Source organism: Lepidochelys kempii, chromosome 11 (genome assembly GCF_965140265.1).
Source record: "Lepidochelys kempii isolate rLepKem1 chromosome 11, rLepKem1.hap2, whole genome shotgun sequence".
Lineage (NCBI taxonomy): Eukaryota > Metazoa > Chordata > Testudines > Cheloniidae > Lepidochelys > Lepidochelys kempii.
In genome coordinates, this window is record NC_133266.1 from 52,442,181 (window position 1) to 52,466,100 (window position 23,920).

A 23,920-nucleotide genomic window follows, 5' to 3' on the forward strand; every position below is an offset into this window, starting at 1 on the left:
CTAATTATAGGACATGATGATGTCTGAATCGTTGAGGCATTTAAAAAGGCTGGTGTGAGGTTTGATGGAAACCATATTCTCTCTAAAATATAATGCAGTAGGACAGTACATAAAATGAGAATAGACATTACCTAGTCAGAAGCTCAGAGGGTCTATTAACCCTAGACAGAAACATCCCTCTACTTAGGATTAATTTGTTTTCCATTAGTGGTTTGAAAAGAATTCTCCTGGGGTTTTGTTTAAATTTAATCAATCACATTTTTATTTTTAACTTGGAAGAAGGTTAACTGCAGGCCTGCAGAGTGGGAAGAGGTTGCGTTTAGGTGTGGGATCTTTGTAAAGGAAGATTTTTGAGTAAGAAATTGTTACATGTGAGCACACACTTCCTTGTGCTGCATTTCGCATTCTTATTAGGATTTAGAAAGCAATCCAGTATATTTATGGTACTATACAAGACATGGCAGCTGCAAACCTCTACAACTGTGTTTCTTCCTTCCTCCCTTTAGAGTGCTCTATATTGGCCTTGCCTGTAATACAGCTCGCTACATTTATATCTCCTATCTGGAAAATGCCTGGACTGTTCTCCCTATGGAAGTACTTCAAGGTAAGATGATGCAGTTATGATCTTATAGTATAAAGCGAGCCACTTAAATTATTCATGTTGCCATCTGAGCTGTGATTAAGAGAAAGTCCAGTAGCTCTTTGCTTCTGACTATAAATATCCCAAAACACTTTATGGTTTCATAAATTTTGACAGTGGTCGTCATGGAAAAGATTTGACGTCAGGAGGTTGGTTCTGCGGTTGATCTGCACACTGTTCTGTTTGTTGATCCAAACAGATCTGTTTGAGATCAACACGCCCTATAACTAAACAAAGAGACAGGAGCATGAGCTGAATGCACACCTGCATGTGCTGTTTGGTTCCTGGAGTCCTTAAGCTTCTTTATATCTATTACATGCAAAAAATCAACATGATTGAAAGACAACAGTTAAAAAGAATGGATTTATGTTTGTGCTAACCTTTTTTTTTTTTTAAATGCCCTAGCCACCAAAGAAAATGTTCTGGAACATCCTGTCTGTTCAATTTTTCTGCAATTGTTTTTCAGTGGTGTTCTGTGATTTATAGCTTAAGCTATTGTAACCTGACAGGAACTTAGGTTTCAACAAAGCTCTGTATGTGCTTGCAAGACCAGGCAAGCCTTTTAGTTTTACTTTTTATTCAAATCAATTACTTACAGGGCCATTATTTTAAATTAGAGATATTAATGATATATGTGGTCTGTGCAGAAGCATCATTTTGAGTCTTGCTGTCAGATGAAAAATCATATTTTTTAAAAAGACCTTAGCTGTGTTACTAAAAGCATATTAGATTACTGTAATTCAGATTTACTTTCTATATAGATTTACTTTCTACCATTTATACTCTTAATTTACTGTAGCATGCAACACCGTTCAAAAAAAGATCACACCTCACCATATTACCATTTTTGAGGTGGTTCTAATCTGAGATCTAGATTACTTGACTCTCCCATTCAAAGTGAGCAACATCCGATGAGTCACTACAAGTTGTGGTATTAATGAGCCTTCTGTTTTGATCTAGTGCTTCTGGTTTCCAAAAGTTTTTTTTCTAATTATATACATCACATGAGTGCATTTTAATGTAGTAATTCAAAATTTTTGATTTGGTAAGTGTCTTATCACAATATGCTCTAACAGTGTTTCCAATGCCTAATGACTTTTCTGTAGAATTACATATTTAGCAGAACTGATAGAGTAAAATATGGCAAACTTGTGCTGTTTATTACCTAGGGTGGGATTTGGAATTTGTGATTCCTGAAGTTCTCTACGTAAAACTGTTTCATTTATTGGTCTCTGATTGTCAAATCAAAGTAAATGAAATACTTGTATGTAATGGTGGATAAGTTAATTTTAAAGAAGATTAAATGTTTAATTATCATAAAATTAGAAATGTACAATTGAATTTCTAGATAAGAATTCAAGGCCACCACAGGGCATGGAGAGATTTCTAGAAGAGACTGTGCAAACTGCATCTATTGATTTGTAATTTTAACCATACAGCAGTTTTGTTGTTCTCAGTGTATTTCAAGTTCGTGAGAGCTGCTCAAGCACAGCATCTTAAGACAGAAAATGAGAGGAGTTTATTTTACACTTATTTCCTAATGAAAGAGTTTGGAAACCATAAGCCTTGTTTGTTCACAAATGCATGGTTATATGAAAATAAGGGGTTGGATTAACTTGGATTGCTAGAAGTTTCAAGGCTGCCTGCCAAATGAGTGTCTGTGGGGTGTAAATACAATGCTGCATGTTTTCATTCTCCAATCATGCAAAGACATGAATTAATGTAATCTGCCTCCAATTCTTGTCAGGTTACAGTAGAGCATTCAGTAGCTTAAATTATAAATTCAGAAAGTCATTGAAAAATATAACAAAGAAAGGATGTTCCAGAACATTTTCCTTGGTGGCTAGAGCATTTAAAAAAAAAAAAAAAGGTTAAAACAAGCATAAATCCACCCCCCCCTTAACTGTTGTCTTTCAAACGTGTTGACTTTTTGCATTTAATAGATATAAAGAAGCTTAAAAGCCCCATCAATCACTTTTCTGTCTCAATACAGTGACTGTAGTTTTAACACTAAAATACTCAGGCCATGTCGTTTTCAAAACAATGGGCTGAACTCTATTCTGGGAAAGAATTTTTCCCAGTATAAAATTTCCTCATCTGTCTAATAGCAGCCATTCTAAATTGACCAGCTGGGTGATGAGACTAATGACCTGAAAATATCAATTTTAAAGATATGGAGCTGTTACAAAGTGGCAACTGGCTAAAAAGCTCCAGAAATGAGTACCAGGACCAGTCTTGCTTTCCTTTTGCACGTGAAGCTCCAGTTTAAGTTAGCAAAGATGGTTACTTCTGTGGAGTAAATAATGTTGGAGAGGGAGGGATGGTTTATTCACCACAGTTCGATTAGACAGGCTATGATACTAAAATCTTTTCCTTTTACGCTATCAGAATTAGTTTGAAAGCTCTTTATATAGGCGCTGACCAGCTGGTTATATAAAGGTTATAATTTGATTGTGACTCTTCAAGGAGGAGCAATGGACAGTTACGATCTGAGAAACAATGCCAGATTTGTCCCAATAGAATAGTTAACGGACATAAAATGGTACAGTCCTCACAAAGACCAGCCAAGACAGAACAGGTCTCTTCTTGCCTGCTTCATTTGCCTTCTGCTGTAGAGCTTCCTTTGTATGTCAGGATTGTGTAACAGTGGAATGGGGTCCCAGAATCAATTTGTGGCTATTTTAAACAGCTAGGTAGGAGAGTCAGAGTATATGTATCTGAATCCCTAAGGGAGAGAGGGGTATGTGGGTAATTAATAAAATATTTTTCCTTTTTTGTTTGGATGAATTACATCCCATAAAATATCCATGCTCTAAAACTTAGTTTGCTAGAGGTTAGCATGAGTAGAAAACTTCAATGTAAATTGTTACTGTAGATCTTGTGTCCAAAGAGATGCCAGTGGCTAAAGCAAGACAGTGTATTTGATTTTTGATTTATATTTCACATGGACAGTCTCTCTTGAAACATTTAACTCGTTCTAATCCTATATAGATGCCCATCACAAAAAACAAAGCAAACTTCTTCCTATTTGGCTCTAAAGGGATTAAGTTCATTTTGAAGGGAATTAAAAACTCCAGACGCTTCTCTGGACCCTATTGTTCTAGACTTGTGGGGGGGGGGGTGTGTGTTTAATATTGTAGCCTTTGTTTTCCTTACCAAATAGATGAGCATGGTACTCAAATTATTAAAAGTACACCAGAAATGTTTTGGATTTGCCACGTTTTAACTTGATGATTAATATTTTATTCTCTTTTGTAATTGACAGTCTGAGTGCATTACATAAGCTTTTAAGTGATTTCCTTAATCAGCATATGACATAGTTTTTGAAAAACTGAATCATCCTTGTTTGTTTACGCCTTTAAATTGGGGATCAAGAAGATGATAGTTACTTTCTACTTAAAATGAAATCAGTCGGGAATCTCATCAGTATGTACCCAGTAGGTTTTTCAAAATTATTACTTTTTAAATTTTTGGACCCATATATACTGTATAAAGTAGTCTGAAAATCATTCAGCATGTCTGGCATAAGTTGTCTTTCAATAAGCTTGATGCGTTATAAGTAAGGACAGACTCACAATTGAAAAATTATTTCTAGATATGTACTTAATCATGGTGTGTTCTGTAATCTGCTGACTAATCCTCTGTTACTAAATTTCCTGAAGCTCCCACATATTTTTGTTGTAACTTATCTAAATCAGACTTTTTGCAGAGAGTGAAAAATAAGCATAGAACTTTCTAGCCATCAAATAGGCTCCTAACCAGAAGATCAGTTCCAGTATATTGCCATTCATTAAATGAATACTATGTAATCTTGTATGTCAGTATGCCACCTACAGATTTATTACCCTTATCTTATTTAATTTAGTTTATGTGGCTGTTCAGTCTGTGCTGATCAGCAGTTGCAGAACCAGACTGTCTCTCCCTGATGCTGGTTAATAAATCAGGTACATAGGACTGATCCCTGTTGGTTAAATCATCCATTGTCCAAACCATTTTTCTAAGCTAGCAATTGGGCAAATGCTAGCAATGGCTAGTCAAGGGATGAGCTGTGACTATATTTAAATCCACCCAACCTTGAAAAAATATCAACAGCCAACCCATGAGGGTTGTTTGTTTTTTTTAAAGCAGAACCACATTAAAATAGCTTCAGGTGTGTTCACCATGTATCTCTCTACAAAATTGCCGTTTTATTCTTGCCTCCTGCCCCAAATTCAGGATTTCAAATTGAGGCTGCAGATAGCAACCTTCCCCTCTCCCTGCCTGCTGATAATTGGTGGGGTTTTTTGTTTTTTTCTTTGCTCCATGACATCTGACCACTATGTTCTGCCTTAGGCAAAATTGTCTCTGCATCTTCTGATTTTCCATGGTAAGAAAAAAAAAATAATAAAGGCAACCAAAATGTATTATAATTTGATTAGCCAAGAGTGCCTCAAATGCATATGCATTATTTAGATATGAAAGGACCTCTACCACTGTTAGCAATGGAAACTGGTGATGTCTGACTGCTGGTGGGAAAAAATGATTTGTCATGGCACACTTAGTGAGAGCAGACTTACAACAGTGGAAGAAATCCTGTTGTGTCCGATTCAAAACAGCATAAGCAAAGCTTAGTGTACCTTGCCAAACCCTGAGGAACCTCTGTGGTCTGTCAGCCAAGATCTCCCAAAGCCAAGTGCAAATGCAAAGTGAGTAGTGCCAAGAGTTTGGAAAGAATTGATTTTGAGGTGGTTCTTAGAATATGCTTTTATTTTATTTTTTTAAACAGTTTGATTTCCATAGTGGTATGTCTGTGTAGATGTAAGGATTAGTCTTTGAACTCCTTCAAATGCGGCAGTAATGTTAAGGTCTTTCTACATTTAAAACATATATCACCATAACTGTGTCAGTCATGAGGTGTGAAAAAACCACACTCCCTAAGAGAAGGGCCAGACTGACAACACCACTGGTGTAGATGCAGCTGTGCCAGCAGAAGAGTGCTTCTGCTGGCATAGCTATCGTTGTTTAGGGAGTTGGTGTTCCGACCCTAGCAGAACTCCTTGTACTGTAGGCGTACACTGTGCCTAAACTACAAGGCTGTGCTGGCAGCTATAGCTAGGCCAGCACAGGCTCAGTATTGCAAACCTAGCCTAAGAAACATTGACAATGAGCCAGTCTTAGGGTTTGTGAAGCCCCCAGCTACTCTCATGAGGAGGAGGAGCTATTGACAGAAAATGGGTTGTTGCTAGGACTGTCAAGCGATTGAAAAAATTAATTGTGATTAATCACACTGTTAAACAATAATAGAATACCATTTATTTAAATATTTTGGATATTACAACATAGAATCCAAAGTGTACAGTGCTCACTTTATATTTATTTTTTAATTACAAATGTTTGCACTGTAAAAAAGAAAATAAATAGTATTTTTCAGTTCACCTAATACAAGTACTGTACTGCAGTCCCTTTATCATGAGAGCTGAACTTACAAATGTGGAATTATGTACAAAAAATAACTGCACTCGAAAACAAAACTATGTAAAACTTTAGAGTCTACAAGTCCACTCGGTCCTACTTCTTGTTCAGCTAATCGCTCAGACAAACAAGTTTGGTTACAATTTGCAGGAGATAATGCTGCCCGCTTCTTGTTTACAATGTCACCTGAAAGTGAGAACAGGCATTTGCACGGCACTGTTATAGCCAGTGTCGCAAGCCTGTCCTTAGGATTTATGGGGTCCTACGCAGTATTATTAAACTGGTGCCCCTATGCCTGACCACAGCCTGGGCGGGGAGGGACAAGGCAGCAAAGGATACAGAGCTGCCCAGCCTGCCTCACGGTGATGGAGAGTCACCGTTCCCTTCAGAGACCCCTTTACCCTCTCCCTCATGCAGAATGCATGGTGCCGGCACATTCGGTTCAGTGAAGACGGCCTTTGCCTAAGGAGACTGTAGTGCGCATTGGAGCCGACCCGCTCTTATCTGCTGTCATGGGTGGTGGGTGAAGCTGCTCCTTGGGCAGGCTAGCTCCCCAGCCCACCTCTTCTGCCTGTGGCCCCACCATACTCTACCACTGTTCTGCCCCAGACCCCGCCTCACTCCACCCAGCCCTTGCCCTCTCCCCACTGTCTCCCTCTGCTCTTCCCTCCCCCACCTTGCTCACCTCCTTTCAGCCAAATCCCTGAACCCAAATGAAGTGAAATATATGGCAGAATGCGGATAAAACAGAACAAGAGACATACAGTTCTCCCCCAAGGAGTTCAGTCACAAATTTAATTAACGCATTATTTTTTAAGTAGTATAAGAATGGTGGCCAAAGCATAAAGGTACATATGAATGTTTAGCACATCTGGCATGTAAATACTTTGCAATGCCAGCTACAAAACTGCCATACGAATGCCTGTTCTCACTTTCAGGTGACGTGAACAAGAAGCGAGAAGCATTATCTCCTGCAAATTGTAACCATATTTGTTTGTCTGAACGATTGGCTGAACAAGAAGTAGGTCTGAGTGGACTTGTAGGCTCTAAAGTTTTGCATTGTTTTGAGTGCAGTTATGTAACCAAAAAAAAATCTACATTTATAAGTTACACTTTCACGATAATGAGATTGCACAACAGTACTTGTATGAGGTGAATTGAAAAATTCTTTTATCATTTTTACAGTGCAATTATTTGTAATAAAAATATAAAGTGAACACTGTACACTTGTATTCTGTGTTGTAATAAAAATCAATCTATTTGAAAATGTAGAAAAACATCAAAAATTAATAAATTTCAATTGGTACTCTTTTATTTAACAGTGCGATTAATCATGATTTTTAAAAAACGCTATTAATTTTTTTGAATTAATCGTGTGAGTTAACTGAGATTGACAGCCCTAGTTGTTGCATCTCTAGGCAGGTTGGGCATCACAGAAAAAATGGAAAGCTGTGTTATTTTATGAAAGACTGATTTATACTTTAGAGGAACATGGTTGACTTTAGTACTTTAATAAACACTTCCTTCCCAGGACATTTAACTGCTGCTGTCAACTAATAAATGAAAACAGATCATGATAGCATCCTTAGTGCTTTCTAAAATGTTTCCTCTCCATAGGTGTAACCCATGCAGCCATATGGGCAGCTTGTATTTCATATCTTAGTGCTGCAGTGCCTCCAGAATTAAGAACTTCAGCTCAGGGGATTCTACAAGGTCTCCACTTAGGTCTGGGCAGAGGCTGTGGGGCTATGATCGGTGGGGTTTTGGTCAACTATCTTGGTAAGCAAACATTTTATTTAAGTGTGATTGCAGTTTCTTAGTAGTGCAGCAAAACTGGACTAAAAGCACATGTACACTTAATGTATTGCTAATGATGCCATATTTGTTACTCTCAATCACATAAAAATCTATTTAGACACATGTAGATGTTGTACACTGATTATATGTGTATGTGTTTGTAATGTTATGCCTTGAATTTTTAGTACTATGTGAGCAAATCCACTCCTAAGCACTGCCCTGTCCTCAGCTAGACAGCAGGATGAATCCTTCATCAGATGACCAGTGACTGTTCACTACTCTGTGGTTGTCATGCAACCTCTGCACACTCAATTGAGAAGTGAAAGCATAATTTGTTTAGAGTCTGTGTAAAATAACCTGCTGCTGAAAGTGCTGCTGAAAGTGAGTGGAGTGAGTAAATAACCTAATGAGAGTTTGATCTTGGGTGGACTCTGATGTGGTATCCTGAGTAGATCAAGAGGACTGTTCATCCACAAAGAGATTGGCAGAAGATCATAGAGAATGGGCTGCCATGGTTGCAAACCTCCAGCAATGGAGATGCCATATAAAAAGAAAGAGAGTTTACATGGGATATTAAGCAGTGAATGAAGTCATCACAAATATCTGTCTTTTCCTGTATTACCTAAACAAATGCTCTAAAAATAATTCTCATTACAGGGGCTGCAGCAACATTCAGGGGGATAGGAATGGCCTGTTTAGTGATCCTACTACTCTTTGCATTAATCCAGTGGCTAGCTGTTCCTGATGAAAAAGAAGGTAAATAGTCAGGTCAACGAGACCAAGACTGTTCCTGTGTTCTGATGATAACTCGAGTTATCAGTGTGTGACATTTGAGATATGTGGTCATAATACAGGCAAACTAGCCCAGAATCATTCCCCAGGAGCTGTGACATTATTTTTTTCATTAACCCTATATATTATTATTTTTACAGACCAAAAATAAACCTGTTTCATAGAGATGAAAAATAATAAGCAAACATTTAGTGTCTTTTACCCAAATGTTATTTTTATTCCATACTAAAACCCAGGTAGATCTGAAGTTCATTTTTCTTTATCCTAAAAATACAAGGGTTGTCCTTTAGTAGTTCTTGAGTTGCCTGTGTTTAAGAATGTTCAAATATTTGTTTTGCCTTTATCACTTGAACACAGGTGGAAGAAATTATGGCACAAAAGAGAAACTTGGACGGGATAATCGCTGTTTCTATTGCATATGGAGTACATGTGTGAGCCTCCCAAATGGATTCATATTTTTCTCTTGGGCCATAGTTCTCTAGAATTTAATATTCCAGTTATTGTATTTCCTTCTGCATCTGTGTACTTGTTTGAAAATCTTAAACATAAATCTTGCATCCACTTAAACATAAGCCTAATTTTAAGCATTGTAATAGTCTCATTGATTTAAATGGGATTACTCACATGAGTAATCACATGAGTTTAGCTAAGCATGTGCTTAATGGTTTGCCATTTCAGTCCCTGAAGTATTTTACTTGTTAGTATTTTATTTAAGCTTTCTTTTGAAAATGTCTGAGGAAAAAATAGTATATTTTACCTCTAGACTGTTTTACATGGCACAGAGCTATTGCTCAAAAAATCTAGCCCACTTATTTTAATACTTGTTTATATATAGAAATGTCCTGCAGCAATCCAGAATCTTTAGGGCACAGTGTGTTAGGCAATAAATCACTGCATTGATCAGATATTTCTGCGTAAGCTGTCGGTCCTTCATCAGTTGAGACTGAGCCGATCACAACACGTCTTTCAATCTTCTCTCGCTCTGGCCATCCTTTGCCATGCTTGTCCATATCTCCTTGTTAAGAAATCATCCCACCTCTTTGGAGGCCGACCGCGTGGTCATTTCGGTTCTCATGGATACCACTCGGATGTAGCTGTGGTCCATCTGTTGTCGCTGAGTCGGGCCACATGTCCCACACACCACATTTTGCTGAGCCTGCTTTCAACAACGTCTCGCACTCCAGACTGCTGCATAATTATTTCATTGGGGATGTGATCGCCAAGCGAAATGCCCAAAAATGTTCGTTCCATCGCCCTCTGTGTGACAGACAGTTCATGTTCTTCGATCTTTGTCAGCGACCATGTTTCGCTGCCATATAACATCACTGGAAGCACGGTCAAGTTAAAAAGATTCGCACGAGTTGTTCTGCTAATCTGTCCTTGATGTCATTGAATGCGCACCATCCAGCTTTTTTTCTGTGCGACAGTTCGCCTTTCTGATGGTGGCGCATGTTGACTTCTTGGCCCAGATAAACGTATTTATCAACCTTTTGGATCTGCTCTCCTCCAAGAGTTATTTGGGTTCTTGGCAGAACATCTGATCTCATGTATTTCATTTTCGACTGGTTCATTTTTAATCCAACTTGACTACTTTTCACGTTCAGTTCTTTAAGCATTCTCTCAAGCTGGGCGGTATTTTCGGCTATCAGCACTATATCATCTGGGAACCTGAGATGGTTTAGCCGCTCGTCGTTGATATTAATCCTGCCTTTATAAGCTTCAAAAAACCCATCTAAAGAAAGGTGTCTCACTTAGGCATTTGCAGTGCTCGCCTAGCCACCTGATACTTGTCACTGAGGTTACAGGTGCGGCTCTTCTGTCTTTCTGACGGCTCGATTGAAAACAGTCCTTTTCAAATCAAAAGTAAAACTGTGATAGAGCCACAGTCTTAACTGTGTACATACAATAGAAGCGTGTGCAAGGGGGGAACAGCACAATCCTTACTGCCAAGGCTATGAGGCACCTCACCACCACCTGCCCTTAGCATGAGGGAGCTTTGCCTGTGCTGGCTGGGGCTCAGCTCCCTGAAGCCACCAGCCTCTGGCAACGCAAGCTCTCGCTTCCAGGCTCCGCAGGCCTCGCTGCCTCTGTACCTGTTAGAGATAAGTGCCCACCAATGCCCGAATCCTCCCTGTGGAGGGTGCAGCCCCTGTTCCACTGAGCACTCTCTGGACTTGTAGATCCTCTATTCCCAAAGGAACAATATGCTCCAGCTTGTAAAATTCAACCCAGGATCCCCACTTTGCTTAACACCTCAGCACTTAGGGATAGCTACATAGTGAACACACAAATACGTGTGTTATCAAAGAACAGAGATTCAAGTGACAGTGAGTAAGCATATTGAAAACAAATGGTTACATCTAAAATAAAATCATAACATGCCTTGTAGACATTGAACTTAACTAACAAGGCATTGCCTTGTCTTACCCCTAAACAGGATAACTCCTGCTGTTTGTTTTTTCCTCCAGCCCGTGTGATCTATTGATTAGCATTTTGCTCAGACTGCAAACAGGTGTTTATTGTGAAAGATACAATAGTCCGATTGCCTATGACAGGCCAGAGTGAGATAAGCATCTCTTCCCCCCTGCCTGCCAGGATTATGTGGATTACCTTTTGGTGGTCTGTCTTAACTCGCACACCTAAAGAACATAATTTTCAGTGTATATGCATAACTCCACATATTTTCCATACATACATCTCACAATGATTACTTAATGACCAGTGTGACCTGGGCTTTCATTAGAGACCTTACATGACATTGTTTTGGTGAGCCCAGAGGAATCCCTGTACCCACTGCCAGTTGGCATCAAGAGGTCCTTGAATCACAGTGAGGGAACAGAGCAATTCTTAGTTTATTGCAAAGCATGTTTGTGTATGTTCATATTCAGTGCTTTGATTCTCCATTTCCTTGTAATGATCATTGACTTCATTGATGATTATGTTGCCCTACACTTTAGAGAAGACAATGCTGGCAGAAAGGATCCCAGTGCCTTCCAGCCCTGTTCCTATAGCAACCATCGACCTCATACACCAACAGTCAGAAGATATCATGCCTCGAACTGAGCCCAGACTTCCTCCCAAGAAAACGAAGCATCAAGAAGAACAGGAAGACGTGAACAAGCCCGCGTGGGGGATCAGTTCTTCTCCCTGGGTTACTCTGGCTTACGCTGTCTATCAAATAAAGGAGATGGTAGAGCTGTCTAAAAGCAATCTGATGCCTGAAAACCAGCCTTTGCAGGTAACCCGCTCTTAATATGCAACATTCATATCACCATTAATGTTAACCTAAAAATGTACTGCTGAAGGTTTTAAGACCAAATGTAATCTACAGCACCATAAAATTGTTAATATCTGGCAAGCATTCTCCATCAGTGATCAGAAACTTGGAGTTGTGTAAAGCAGTAGTTGAACGATAGTAACAAATACAGTTGCTGCATGTTTTTGGTACAGGGGGGAGTGCTCAGTAAATCATTTGAGCAGATCTTTCTGCTTCTTATAGTCTAATTTCCACTTTCTCCTCTTCCGCTTTGTCATGACAAGCTGGGATCTACTGTAATTGCCTCTAAACTGACAGTGTTTTCATATTAGTTTGAATACATTTGTGTACTTACAGAACTTTTGTGGCTTGAGGGTGAGCATTAACAAAGTTGCATAATTATTAAGGTGTAACGTGCCTGTCTATCTTTTTTTTTTTTTTCCGTTTTAATTAAATGTTTCCTTTTAGAGATTAGCCTGGCGGCGTAGGGGGAATGCGAATTGCCAAACATCCAAAATATGGTGGAAATGGGCACCCCAGCAAATTAATAATGGAATATGAAGCCGTTCACCCCCTGGAGGTTGGCCTGGGCTTGTGGTGACTGAAAGTGACTACAACTTGAGAGCTGTTCTGTGGCCTGTGTGAAATGAGTTGTTGTTTTCCAGTGTTCACATTACAGAATCCCCCAGCACCCTTATTAGGAATCTTGGCAGAGGGGCCAAGGATTGGACGAACTCAGAGACTGGACTATCATCCGATCTTTTGGGGTGCTCCCTCCAGAACGAGGTTGGAGCCCAGTGGTGGTTGGTGAGGCAATGTAGGGAAACTTGGGCTGCTGCGGTCAATGCTGGTTTTTCAAACAGTGTGGGTAATAAACTTCCTGTTTCTCCTGTCTGCCTCGGGGAGGAGTGGTGCAGCTTCCCCCTTACATATTTGCCATACCATATGCACCCAAATATCATTTCTACCAGTCCTACTTCTGGAAGGTGATGATTTTGGACATGACTTTGCAGATGTGGCAAAGCAGCATTTGAAGAAATCCCAACTTCACCAGCTGTCTCCCTCCTCCCCCATTGGTCTATATTCTTGTAAATATCCCTACGCATATGTTCCCTTCTCAATATGCATGCTGAGTTTCCATTAGCTTTAATGAGACTAACTTGCATGCCTCAGGGAGAGTGAGCAACCATATTGAAATGACTCTTGAATGTCTGTTTATACAAGAAGAATTTCAGACACACACATCTCGGAAAAATCAAATGTCTCCTTTTGAATGACCATGAAATCCTCATTGACACAATGCTGTCGTGTTACACTCTCTACACATACCACTCTCCCAAGCAGTTTTCCATCAGTCTTCTCTTAAGCAATTATCAATATAAGCCCAGCCCTGTTGTTGGCATAAATTGGAGAATGGCAGTCACACACAATCTGCCATACCTCCCAGGGCAAGAAAGCTGGTTTATAGTTCATGGTAAGCTCTAGGAGAGAGAATCAACAAATGTTCATAGTGTTGGAGATAGTCTCAGTAAATGACTTGGGCAATTATGAAGTGCTCTCAAGTCTTTTATTGCCTCCGATAACTCTCTGCCATCTTCAGAAACATGTTCTCTTAATAACCTCTTTCCCTTTCTCATAACTTCATGCAGCCATTCATGGAGCCTTTTTATTAATACTATTGAATTTTGGGCATTGCATTATCTATTCCACATGTGACTGATAGAATTGAGAACCATTCCTTAGTAGATAGGATTCTTAGTATTTATGGGAACAACGAAAATTGGTTCCATGGGATAGTTTTATTAAGGCCCCAATCCTGCAGTTGGATCTGCACTGGTATATCTTTGCATCCATGCAATGCCCCTCTGTCTTTCATTAAGGCCTGTGTTTTTAGGGTCAAACATCAAAAACCCTATTTCTGCTCAACCAAATCCCAGATTTTAAAGTTAGGCTAAATATGACTCTTAATGTTTCCTCCCTCCCTGGCTGGTTGCACTTTTATCAAGGCAGTCTGCTGTTCTGCATCTGGCCAATGAGCATTCAACCCTACCACAACAAGAAAGCATAGCTTCTTTCCCCACTGCATTTGTATGTAAAAATTTGGTATTTAAAAACTAATGTTTTTAAACTAACCAGAATGAAGCAGTATTCCACACCCTCCATTTGAAGATGCACACATGATGCATCTCAGTTCCATGAAGCTAGAGATATATTTAATCATTTCAGCTCCTTGGAGAAATTGCCTGCTTTTGCAGAACACACCCACATTTTAATTCTAAAAATTAAAAAATGAACTCCCTATGCATTGCTGTTGCTTTATTTCACCTTGTTCTTTTAGCCTGAATTTAACAAAACACTAAACCCAGAAAAGGCTGCCTAGCTATCTTGTTAAACATTTTAAATAGCATTCCTAAAAGAATTCACATGAAACTTGGTCATTTGGAGGAGAAACTTTAAGAGCATAGAAGAGGGGATTAACGACAGAAAAACTTTGGTGCCTCCTCATTTCACATTACTGCTTGCTTATAGTAATCCTTCAGGGAAAGGAGCATGCTCACCATTCTAATTACTTGATACAAAACAAATCTTCCAAGATAAATCGTGAGGTTAGAAGATGTTGTAGTACTAATATTGTACAAGACTTGTTTTGTCTTTGGCCCTCAGGGAATGCAGCTAGCATATGTCTTTAAAATAAGATCACATAATCTGGGAAACAGCTTTTAAAAATTTGCACTGAGCCTTTCAGAAAATTGTTCTCAACTATTTTCTTCTTGCTTGAACCAGAGAATTGCCTGCTTGAATCGCTGACCTAGCTATTATTACTAAGAAAAAGCCTATTGCTAAGTAAATTGGATGAAATTTGTGTGCTTTTACTGCAAAAGTGCTGCCACTCAGTGGGACTGAGAAATATCTTAGAAAAAATGTTAAGGAAATATAGGTGGATTTGCAGAAGGGAGCATGAAGTATGTTTTAGTAAACAGTGCAGTCATGATGATGATTGTTGTCTGTATACAGTAGAATTCTATTGATAGTTTTTGTCTTAAAACATAGCAAGTTTGTTTTTTGCATGCTTCTTGTGGAAGTGCAGTTAGGAAAAGAAATGGAAGGTAAGTTGTTTTCTGCTTGTTACATTCATATGCAGATAACATTACTATTTTATTGCTTTCCTGCTTTATGTTCACTTGCTGTGTTGCATGCATTCAGTGTAAGAACACTTTCTGAATGTGTCTGAATGCATTTTCCCCTAGGGCAGTGTATTGAGAGTATACACTTACATTTGCATGTGTTTTCTCTCTCTTTAGAAAGCCAGTGAGAATCAGAGTGCTCCAGCAGCCAGTCCAACAGAACAGCCCCCAAATCTGAGAAACACTGATGAATCCAGAGATTGTTCAATACCTGCAGCGACACTCAACTCCCAAACTGACCCAGAGCCCCCTAGTGTTGGATCAGCTTCTCTTGGTCAGTAATGCTCTATCTGCTGCTGCAGGGCACAAAGATGACTTCATCTTATCAAATCCACTGCATGAAATCGTGCTGCTCTGCTGGGAAATGGTGGAACAAGAGCTCAAAAGAGCCCTTCACCTTAAGTGACTAGGAACTACAGGCGCTCAGCACATCTTGAAATCAGGCACGTCACATGATGCTGCACAAGCTTTTAAATATTTAAGACCATTCATGTGACAAAATACAGTAGCAACATTGCAGGGGAAGCTAAAGGTCTGGAAGGCTTGGCAGAGGAAATGGGACTGAATCTCGCTGCCTTAGAAATTCTCAGTTGCTTTGCTAAAGTTTGGTCAAATGTTATGAAATTCTTTGCAATCTGTAGAGAAAGGGGAGCTTATACTGATAGTTGTGTAATACGAAGAAAAAACACTGGGTCACTTGATGTGATTTCCCCTATTTAATCAATTAGTTTAAATTTAATTTTTTACCACAGAGAAACTAAACTGGAGAAGAAAACACTACTGTCTTTCTTTTTAGGAGAAAAATTGCATTTCCCTAAAGAAGTTAAACAACTAAGAGACACTAGACAAAGTAAATACATAAAGGTGCAGCTTAGTCTTTTGCAAAGACTTCTCAAAAACCTTGAATAGCTTCAGCAAGAATGTTTTTATAATGTGGTGATGGATTAACTGACCCAGAGCGGAATCTTTGAATAGTGAAGCTGCCATTAACGCTCTTCTGAGAGGTAGGTTTAGTTTAGCAAGGCATAAACTTTTGAAAAGGGCATTTTAGAAAGAAGCAAATGGAGGTGAGGTTAAATCAACTCAGTATGCTTACAGCCCTTCACTAAACAGGGTGTTTGCTAAGAGCATGTGTGTGTAATTTTAGGTTTGATATTATGCCCAAGTCCACAGACCTCGATCAAGATTGGGCAGTTTGAGATTGATTGAGAGTGTCCACTGGAAACATCTTTTTATTTTTTTTAATTTCATCACATTAAATATTGTTGAACTAAGTATTCCTACTATGGTTATGTATAGAAGATAAGAGCTTCAAGTGCCTGAGGAGGGAACTGCATATAAATCATAATGATTGGGTGTAGGGGGGGAGATACTGTTCACAGGAGTTTCAATGAGCAAAACCCTCCAAAATAAAGAAACATGATTAAATGACCATATCTTTAGAGACTTGTTTTACACAGGCAGTGTCAGACACTGGAAGATTTTGAGTTATGTCTAGTCACGCTTTTCAATGTTAACTGTAGCCAGCCCAGTGGCTGGTTCATAACACAGATTGCTGCTGAGAGGAAAACTTGGGTTCAAGGTTGAAATCAATGGGCTGGCATGGGGTATAAGTCAGGATAGTGTTTGGCCCAGTGTCTCATGTCAGTGAACTGATCCTGAGAGGAGCTGAGCCCATGTAGCTTCCATTGACGTGACTAGGAACTGCCGATGTTCAGCCTGTCGTGGAATCTGACACATGCTCAGCAGGCTTCCTTGTAGAAGGTGGATGCTGCCTCACTTGACTTCAGTGCACAGCCTGTGGCATGAGACAGCTGGGTGTGAGGGAGGAAGAGGAGAATGATGGTTTAGAATGAAGCGGTGGGTGGAAATTCCAGACCCTTGGATCCCCAGTTGGATGAACTGAGGCCTTCCCTGCTATCCTCGCATATCCCTTAGCAAGGCGTATGCGGCTGAGGGAGAGCGCACACATTGGTGCCTGGGACCAGCACCACAAAGAGATACAAATAAATGTTAATAACTAGCCACTAGTTACGTTTTGCACTTGAACTTAAATGTACTGTATTGTAAATTCTCATGACTCATTGAAGTGTCCTTTAAAATCAGAAATCTATTTATTGTATGTTTGTATAACATTTTGGGAATAGAGAACTGAACGGGTGACAGGCTAAAGGTGTTAAATCTTCTCAGCTAAGCGAAAACATTTATACGGAGAGTTAATGCAATATGGTGTTACCTCAACTTGTATTGAACAGCACCTCCATCATGAGGTGGAGATCTTACATATTGTGTTTACACTTCCAAATTGTTTTTCTGAAATGCCTGCTCTTTTGGAACTGTACATTCGTTCCCTGTTGCAAAATGAACTTGTGCACATGGGTTTTGATATTTGTGAAAATTGTAAAAGTGCAGTAAGAAAAATATAAAATATCTATAATGTGTTTAAAGTAACCTGTCTGAATTTTTTATTAAATTTCCCATTTTGTGTAATCACACATTGGCCACATACCTGATGATAATCTGAGTTAAAAAATCAATCCTAAACAGCTTTGGCAAGGTTCTCCCATGAAAGATTTTGTGTTGCCCTAATGTATATGAGGTGAAAGGTAAAGAAAGCAGTGTCTCAAATCAAAATCTGTTTGTGAGAGGGAGCAGAATGTAGGAGCAAATCACCCAAGTCTTATAATAATGAAGAGCTAATAGTGGGATGATCTATAAGGGGTCAGTGCATCCCAAACAGCCCAGTATAGATGGAGGGGTGAGGTTTGAGTTATGCAAGTTCTCACTGCAGGCCAAGAGATAAAGTAAAAAGTTACTCTGCTGCCACTAGTAACCACATTTTCATAACTTTCTGAATATTTGTATCTTGGCTGCTTAAATGGGTTTATTGGGGGTATCTTCAAAGTCTGGTTCTAGTCCTTTTAACTGCGAATTCCTAACTAATGAATATATTTGAGCCAGTGTGTCCAGTAGCAGTGTGTGTTGGCACAGTGAAGTTTATCTTGGCAGGACAAATTTAATTCGCTTTTTTCTTCTGATTGCTTAATTTTTGGGGCATGTGGGAGCAGCAGAAGGGGAAGACCTTGGGAATCTATAGCTCTTCCATACTCATTAAGGGGAAACCTCCTGCAAACCTCAACCAGAAGCTGGGAGTGGATGATGGGATGGATCACTCAATGATTGCCCTGTTCTGTATATTCCCTCTGAAGCACATGGCATTGGCTGCTGTCAGAAGTCAGGGTATTAGGCTAGATGGACCATTGGTCTGACCCGGTAAGGCCGTTCTTATGTTCCTCCTCTTCAACCGTATTTATCTTACTATCACCACACTGTGGTTCTGCTGAGGTTTGGCTCTTCTGTGGGCATGGAGAGGGCTGGGAAGATTTCACTCTATGCAAACACTTCTCTAGAGGTTGGGGGGAAAGAGAAGAACACCTCTTTGAAGCAGCTTGGTAATAATAGTGGGGAACTGCACCCTTTAGACCAAAGGACCTCAACCTCCCCCTGAAGAACAGGTGCACCCACCTGTCTGTTTTTTTGTGACATGTACTGTTTTCATAAAGTGGTTAAAATGAACCAAACAAACATTGCTAGCTGAAAAATATTTTTATTTAAAAGCTTGGCACAGCATAGTATGTCGAGTGCACTGTACACGAAATTCATATATTTCCAAAACCTGAAATTGTTGAAAAAAATAAATGAAACAGAGGATAAAATAGTATACAAGCCTTTGTTAAGGGAGGAAGGATGCTCTAGTAGCAAAGCACAGGCCTGGGGCTTAGGAGATCTGGGTTCTACTCCCAGCTCTCACAAAGACTGAGTGTGTGACCTTGAGATGTCCCTTTCAACTCCGTCACAGTGCTCCTCTAAAATGGGGATAGTACTGACCTATCTCACAGGAGAGCCATGAGGATAAATTCCAGTGTTTTGTAAAGTGCTCAGAAACCAAGTGGCTAATGGGGGTTATAAGTACCTAGATAAACATTCATAAATTCTCAAGTTCATGATCTTAGCGATATTTGGAGGCTTTAAAGGTTTGTTTTAATGTTCTTTTTGAGCTAGTCATTAAAACATTCATGTGTATCTCAGGATGTTGTTGCTCTTCTCTCCTGGGGGTGCAGGGGAAGGTGTTTGAAGCAGCCACCCTACTTGATCTACTGAAAAATATCAAGAAAACAGGTAAAGTGCAGGAAAAATTCAACTGTACTGAATTGTATGTTTTTCCCCCAGTGAACGTATTAATGTTCACAGTGAGCTATGTGACTATATCATTGTGGAGGTGCAGGCAGTCCCTGTACATCACCTTGTGGCTCAGTTTGGCACTGCAGCAGTGCCCCCCTTAATTTCCCCTGATTGGCGGGGGGGGGAGTCAATAGGTTTGTTTTAACACCCAGAGGGGAGCTAACACACACTAACAAAAAAAAGTTCTTTTATCAAGGCTTCAGGATGGGAGTAATTCAATTAAAACCTGCCCATAAGGTCCTCACCTCAGAACCTGCTTCAGCTCCTAAACTTAAATCCATAAACAAAGCCTTTAGTTAGGTTCCAGGACACTGACGTGCCTGAGAGGAGAAAACAAACACCTGCTATCATCTGCACAGTTTCTACTTCCCTCTCTCTTGCTCAGTTTTTCTGTTTATATAGCCCAGCCCTAGGGTGGAGCAGGGTCTCCTTGATTACACCCCAGGCTGTCCCTTAAAGGAGTAGTACATTCCTTCACAAGGATAATCTACTCACGTGTGGGGCATCATCACCAATCTATTAGCTGCTTTGTTTCATAAAGCCCAAGAGGGTTACATGGGTTTAAGTTGCGACAAGATATGTCCCTTTAATTAAAAAAAAAAAAAAAGAGAGAGCGAGATTGTGAACCTTCAGCTACCTGAGCACTGTGGCTGAAAATCCTCTACTTGCTTCAGTATGGTGCAGAGAGCCTGAAATGTGTCATACTATGTTGCCTTTCCTTGATGGTCTAGATATTTACAACGATACATTTCAAGTACTTAGCTTCAACTATGCAGGTGTAACATAAACCTCCTCCAGCCATGTAAGTCCATTGTGCTAAAGGGGAGATCCACCCCTCTACAAGGCAGCCAAAGACCTTGGACTTTATCCACCTCTCCCGTGGCTCTGACCACTGTTTTGTGAATGTATCTACTAATGTGTTGGGTTTATCTTGCTAGTAGCAAAAAGCACCAAAGCAAGCCCAATATGAGGCTGGGACTGAGATGGAGAGATGTGGCTGGGAATCTAGCAGAATCCTCCCCCTGTATTTTATTGGTGACAATTAGAGACTTGCTCAGTAGAGCCCTCTTAGTGCTAACATAATCCTGGTCCCAGTTTGGTTTATAAGTTTAATAGGCATGGCTCATCTTCTCTCTCTCTAGGATGAGTTTGTCTTCCTGAATGAGCAAGATGGCCTAATGGTATTTAATTAGGTGTTAGGCTTCTCTTTATTGAAAAACAGAAACATTCTCATTTTAAAATTTAATTTACACTCTAGAGCCTCCTGGAGTCTCCCTATAATTCTGTCTGGGAAGTGCTGATTTAAAGGCAAGCTCTGATGACTTTTCAGTGTAAGGTGGCAGCTGTGCATATGGTAAGCTGTTTCTTTTTAGCACTGTTCTATGCTATTTGGGTTTCCCCCCTGGAGACTAGCAACTGAGAAATCTCCAAGCATGTTCACCAGCAAAGGGGAACTTTCCTTTTGAGTGCACCCACTGAGTCAGCCTGGCTTCAAACACAGTGCAGCCTGTTCTTCAGAGCGACACCTTTTAGAAAGAGGTGAATGTTGGAATGGAACAGTTCCTGGAGGGTTTGGAGTAGAAGTTGGGGGGGAGAAATTACTGGCCTCTGCTCTCCTACAAGGAGATACTTAGTGGGGTTAATGGGAAGCAGAGTGTGTACAAAAGTGAGGAGTAAGGGACACAGTCTGAAGGACAACAGAGAGGGAGATCCCATTTGTACAGGGGAAAGAGGAAGATAGATACCCATAGAAGGAATCTCCTATTCTCGTATGGATGTTGACAGCTGACTGTAATTATTTTCTTGCCACGGTCAGATCCCCACCTCCTGAGGTAAACCCTGGAGAACGCCACACTGTCAGGAGATCTCCAGGAGGATCCATCCAGCACTTCCTCCCTGCTTGTGGTCCTGGAGGCCAGGTTTCTTCCCAGTCATGAAATGAGCTGCAGGACCCACTACTGCCAAACCCGGTGGATTCCCAGGACACTAGGGCCACTTATGGGTGCTCTGTGCTGGATAGCTTCAGCTTCTCCCTGGCTATCCTTACACCAGGTACCCGCACCAACAGAGATTCCTTGGAGCAGCTAATACAGTTCCAGGCTACATGGCCTTTACTGAGCACACTTGTGGGGCTGGAATGGTGGGGTTTTGTATTTTTGTTTTGGTTTGGGGTTTTGTTAGTTGTGGGGGAAGATTGAGGCTGAAAAGAAGAAGAAGAATACACTGGGGAAAACACATTCCCAGAGAAGGATACATTTGGAGGAGGAGATGGAGAACTGGATCAGGTGGAGGGCCCTCGGCACAGGGGGCCACAGTGAAGAGGGCAGAGATGGGTGGGAGTGGAAACAAAGATGGTGGTGGCTAGGTGTGTGGCTTGGCTAGGATAGAAAGGCTAAGGGAAGAGCAATGAAAGCAGAGGCACACAGTTGTGCAGGACTCTCAGAGAGAGAGTGAGGAACTTAAAACTGATGTGGAAGGTCAGATCCCATGGAGGGATCAGAGGGGTAAGCAAGGCACCTTAGGAAAGGAGTTCAAAGGAATTTATTAGCAGATAGAGCACTTAGTAAAAGTGCATCATAAATGACTTCCTCTTCATCTGGCACTCCCAGCACTGAAGGCATGGAGAGAGATCACACCTCTGTAGAGGCAGTCTCTTCAAGGGAGTTGAGGCACAGTGGTGGAGCAAGTTTGTACTGCTGCTGCCTGGTACCTGCCCTGTAAATAAACAGGTGAGGTAACAAAATACCAACTACATGAACATAACATTCACTTAAGAAACCCAGCAACTTACTACTGTTTTGAACAGTGAAGCAGGAATAAATCCTTCAATGAATCTTGGTTGCCCTCTACAGCCAAGTCGGAAGTAGGGCTCTCCGAGACAGCACGCACTCAGCCAAGGTAGCCTTCCTTTCCAACTTGATTTAATTTTCTTCCCGTACAGGGGATTTTCCAAAGGGTTCAGAATAATCCAATATTGTTGGAGTGTGAAACATTTTCACTTTCGTTTTGTTCCTGCATTTCATCATCATCATAATCATCCTCCTGAATGGAATTAGCTAGTAGGTTCGGCTCTGGCTCTGGGCTAAAGAGCTGCTGTTCCAAGAAGGAGCCTCCAATGCCATATTGCTCATCATATGCATTCACTTCTGCAGGTGACACGTGGGGAGATCCCAAAATAAAGTTTGCAAATCTGCCGGATTTAAAAAAGGGAAAAGATCAAGCAGGAAGAAAACCAAATGCACAGAATGCTGCCAATTAAACCTGACTTGGAGGAGAGACCTGCATGTATAGACAGCATTCAGAGCAGGAATCATGCCCCCAAGGCAGCTGGAGTTTAAGCCTGAGCTAAGGATTCACACACACAAGAGGGAAAATCATCTAGGGGAGTATCTGAACTTTGTCTACTGAACTTTGTCACCTCAGTTAGCTGTTTTCCTTCATCATCCTCCTTTCAAATGTTTTCAGTCTTTGCTTCATGCTTTAATTAAGTAATTTTGGTTCCTTAGAGAACAAGGAGGGCATAGTGACTGAGCCAGGCACATCTGACTTGTGTTTCCAGCTCTTACTGCTCACGGTGTAGGCCTAAGTAGGTCACTTGCCTTCTCCCAGCTTCAGTTTCTCAATTAGCAAAGTGGGGATGATAATACTTTTTCCCAAGAATATTATGAGGATTCATTAATGTCTGTGGAGAACTTGAGAGATAAAGGGCTATGTAAGTTACAGGTGTTATTTGAAGTCAAGAAGTGCTGATACTCTATTCCTGAGAGAAACAAGGGCAAGAGCTCAACACTCATGAGTTCCTGCACTACAGCATCGAATACTCTGCAGCAACTGGGCCTAAACTCCGCGGCAGGATCCCTGCTCTCTATGGCGCTCATGTGTGACAGGCTGGAATTTCTGCAGCAGCTCCAGGTAAACTCCAAAATGGAGGATTCATTGAATAAAACATGAAAACAAATAGTACAGTAATATTCTGTGTACTACTTGAGAGCTGATACTCCATTTATTTGACACTGGCCCAGGCATTTTGACATGCTGCCAATCTTACTTTGACAAAGGACAGCTGCAGTGCAGAAGTTAGAGGGGCGGCTGGAGTTTTTTTGGAACGTGGGGGGACATTTGGTGCTTTTGGTGCCTGAACGGTATGAATGGTAGTGAGGGGTTGTAAGAAAAGCACATTCAAGAAACAGCTCTGTTACAGTGATCACCAGTAAACAGTTAAGGTTAATATTCATACTATTGTCATTAGTTTCTGAGCTAAAACTTCACTGAGCTGAACAGGGCTGTTCATTCTTCTTAGAAATGTACTTCAGACTCAGGCAGACATCATTGCTTTGGTTTCATTTGGTAGGTTTTCTTTGGTATCGTAAGGGGAAGAAATATAATTATTCTTTAATGAAAGCTTAGAGACATGGTCAACTTAAGAATCAGACTTCTGCCAGACTCTTTTTTTTACATACTATTGTTACAAATAATTCCTGAGAATAACTAAAAGTGATTGGAGAAAAAAATCTCTCTTCTCACTTTGTTTACTTTGTGCATTTGGCAGCATGTTGC

General features: G+C 40.4%; 2 protein-coding genes across 8 annotated transcripts in view; one reads left to right on the top strand and one right to left on the bottom strand.

Annotated features, from left to right (window-relative positions):
• Nucleotides 1-17,568, top strand: part of MFSD6 (major facilitator superfamily domain containing 6) — a 40,774-nt gene extending 23,206 nt beyond the window's left edge. For 4 of the 5 annotated variants that reach the window (XM_073306190.1, XM_073306189.1, XM_073306191.1 and 1 more), the window contains 5 exons: nt 507-604; nt 7,709-7,870; nt 8,546-8,644; nt 11,638-11,918; nt 15,239-17,568. In XM_073306190.1, the coding sequence (XP_073162291.1) occupies nt 507-604; nt 7,709-7,870; nt 8,546-8,644; nt 11,638-11,918; nt 15,239-15,403 (805 nt within the window). In that variant the 3' untranslated portion in view covers nt 15,404-17,568. Of the gene's footprint in view, nt 1-506; nt 605-7,708; nt 7,871-8,545; nt 8,645-11,637; nt 11,919-15,024; nt 15,044-15,238 lie in introns of all 5 variants that reach the window. The other variant, XM_073306193.1, reaches the window with a different exon arrangement.
• Nucleotides 17,569-18,712: 1,144 nt separating this feature from the next.
• NEMP2 (nuclear envelope integral membrane protein 2) overlaps nt 18,713-23,920 on the bottom strand; it is a 30,652-nt gene continuing 25,444 nt past the window's right edge. The window contains exons 9-10 of one of the 3 annotated variants that reach the window (XR_012154336.1): nt 22,155-22,553; nt 18,713-19,278 (exon numbers count right to left, since the gene is read on the bottom strand). Coding sequence is in view for 1 of the 3 variants with exons in the window: in XM_073306183.1 (XP_073162284.1) it covers nt 22,322-22,553 (232 nt within the window). In the remaining 2 variants the exon portion in view is untranslated. Of the gene's footprint in view, nt 22,554-23,920 lie in introns of all 3 variants that reach the window. The other 2 variants (XR_012154335.1, XM_073306183.1) reach the window with 2 other exon arrangements.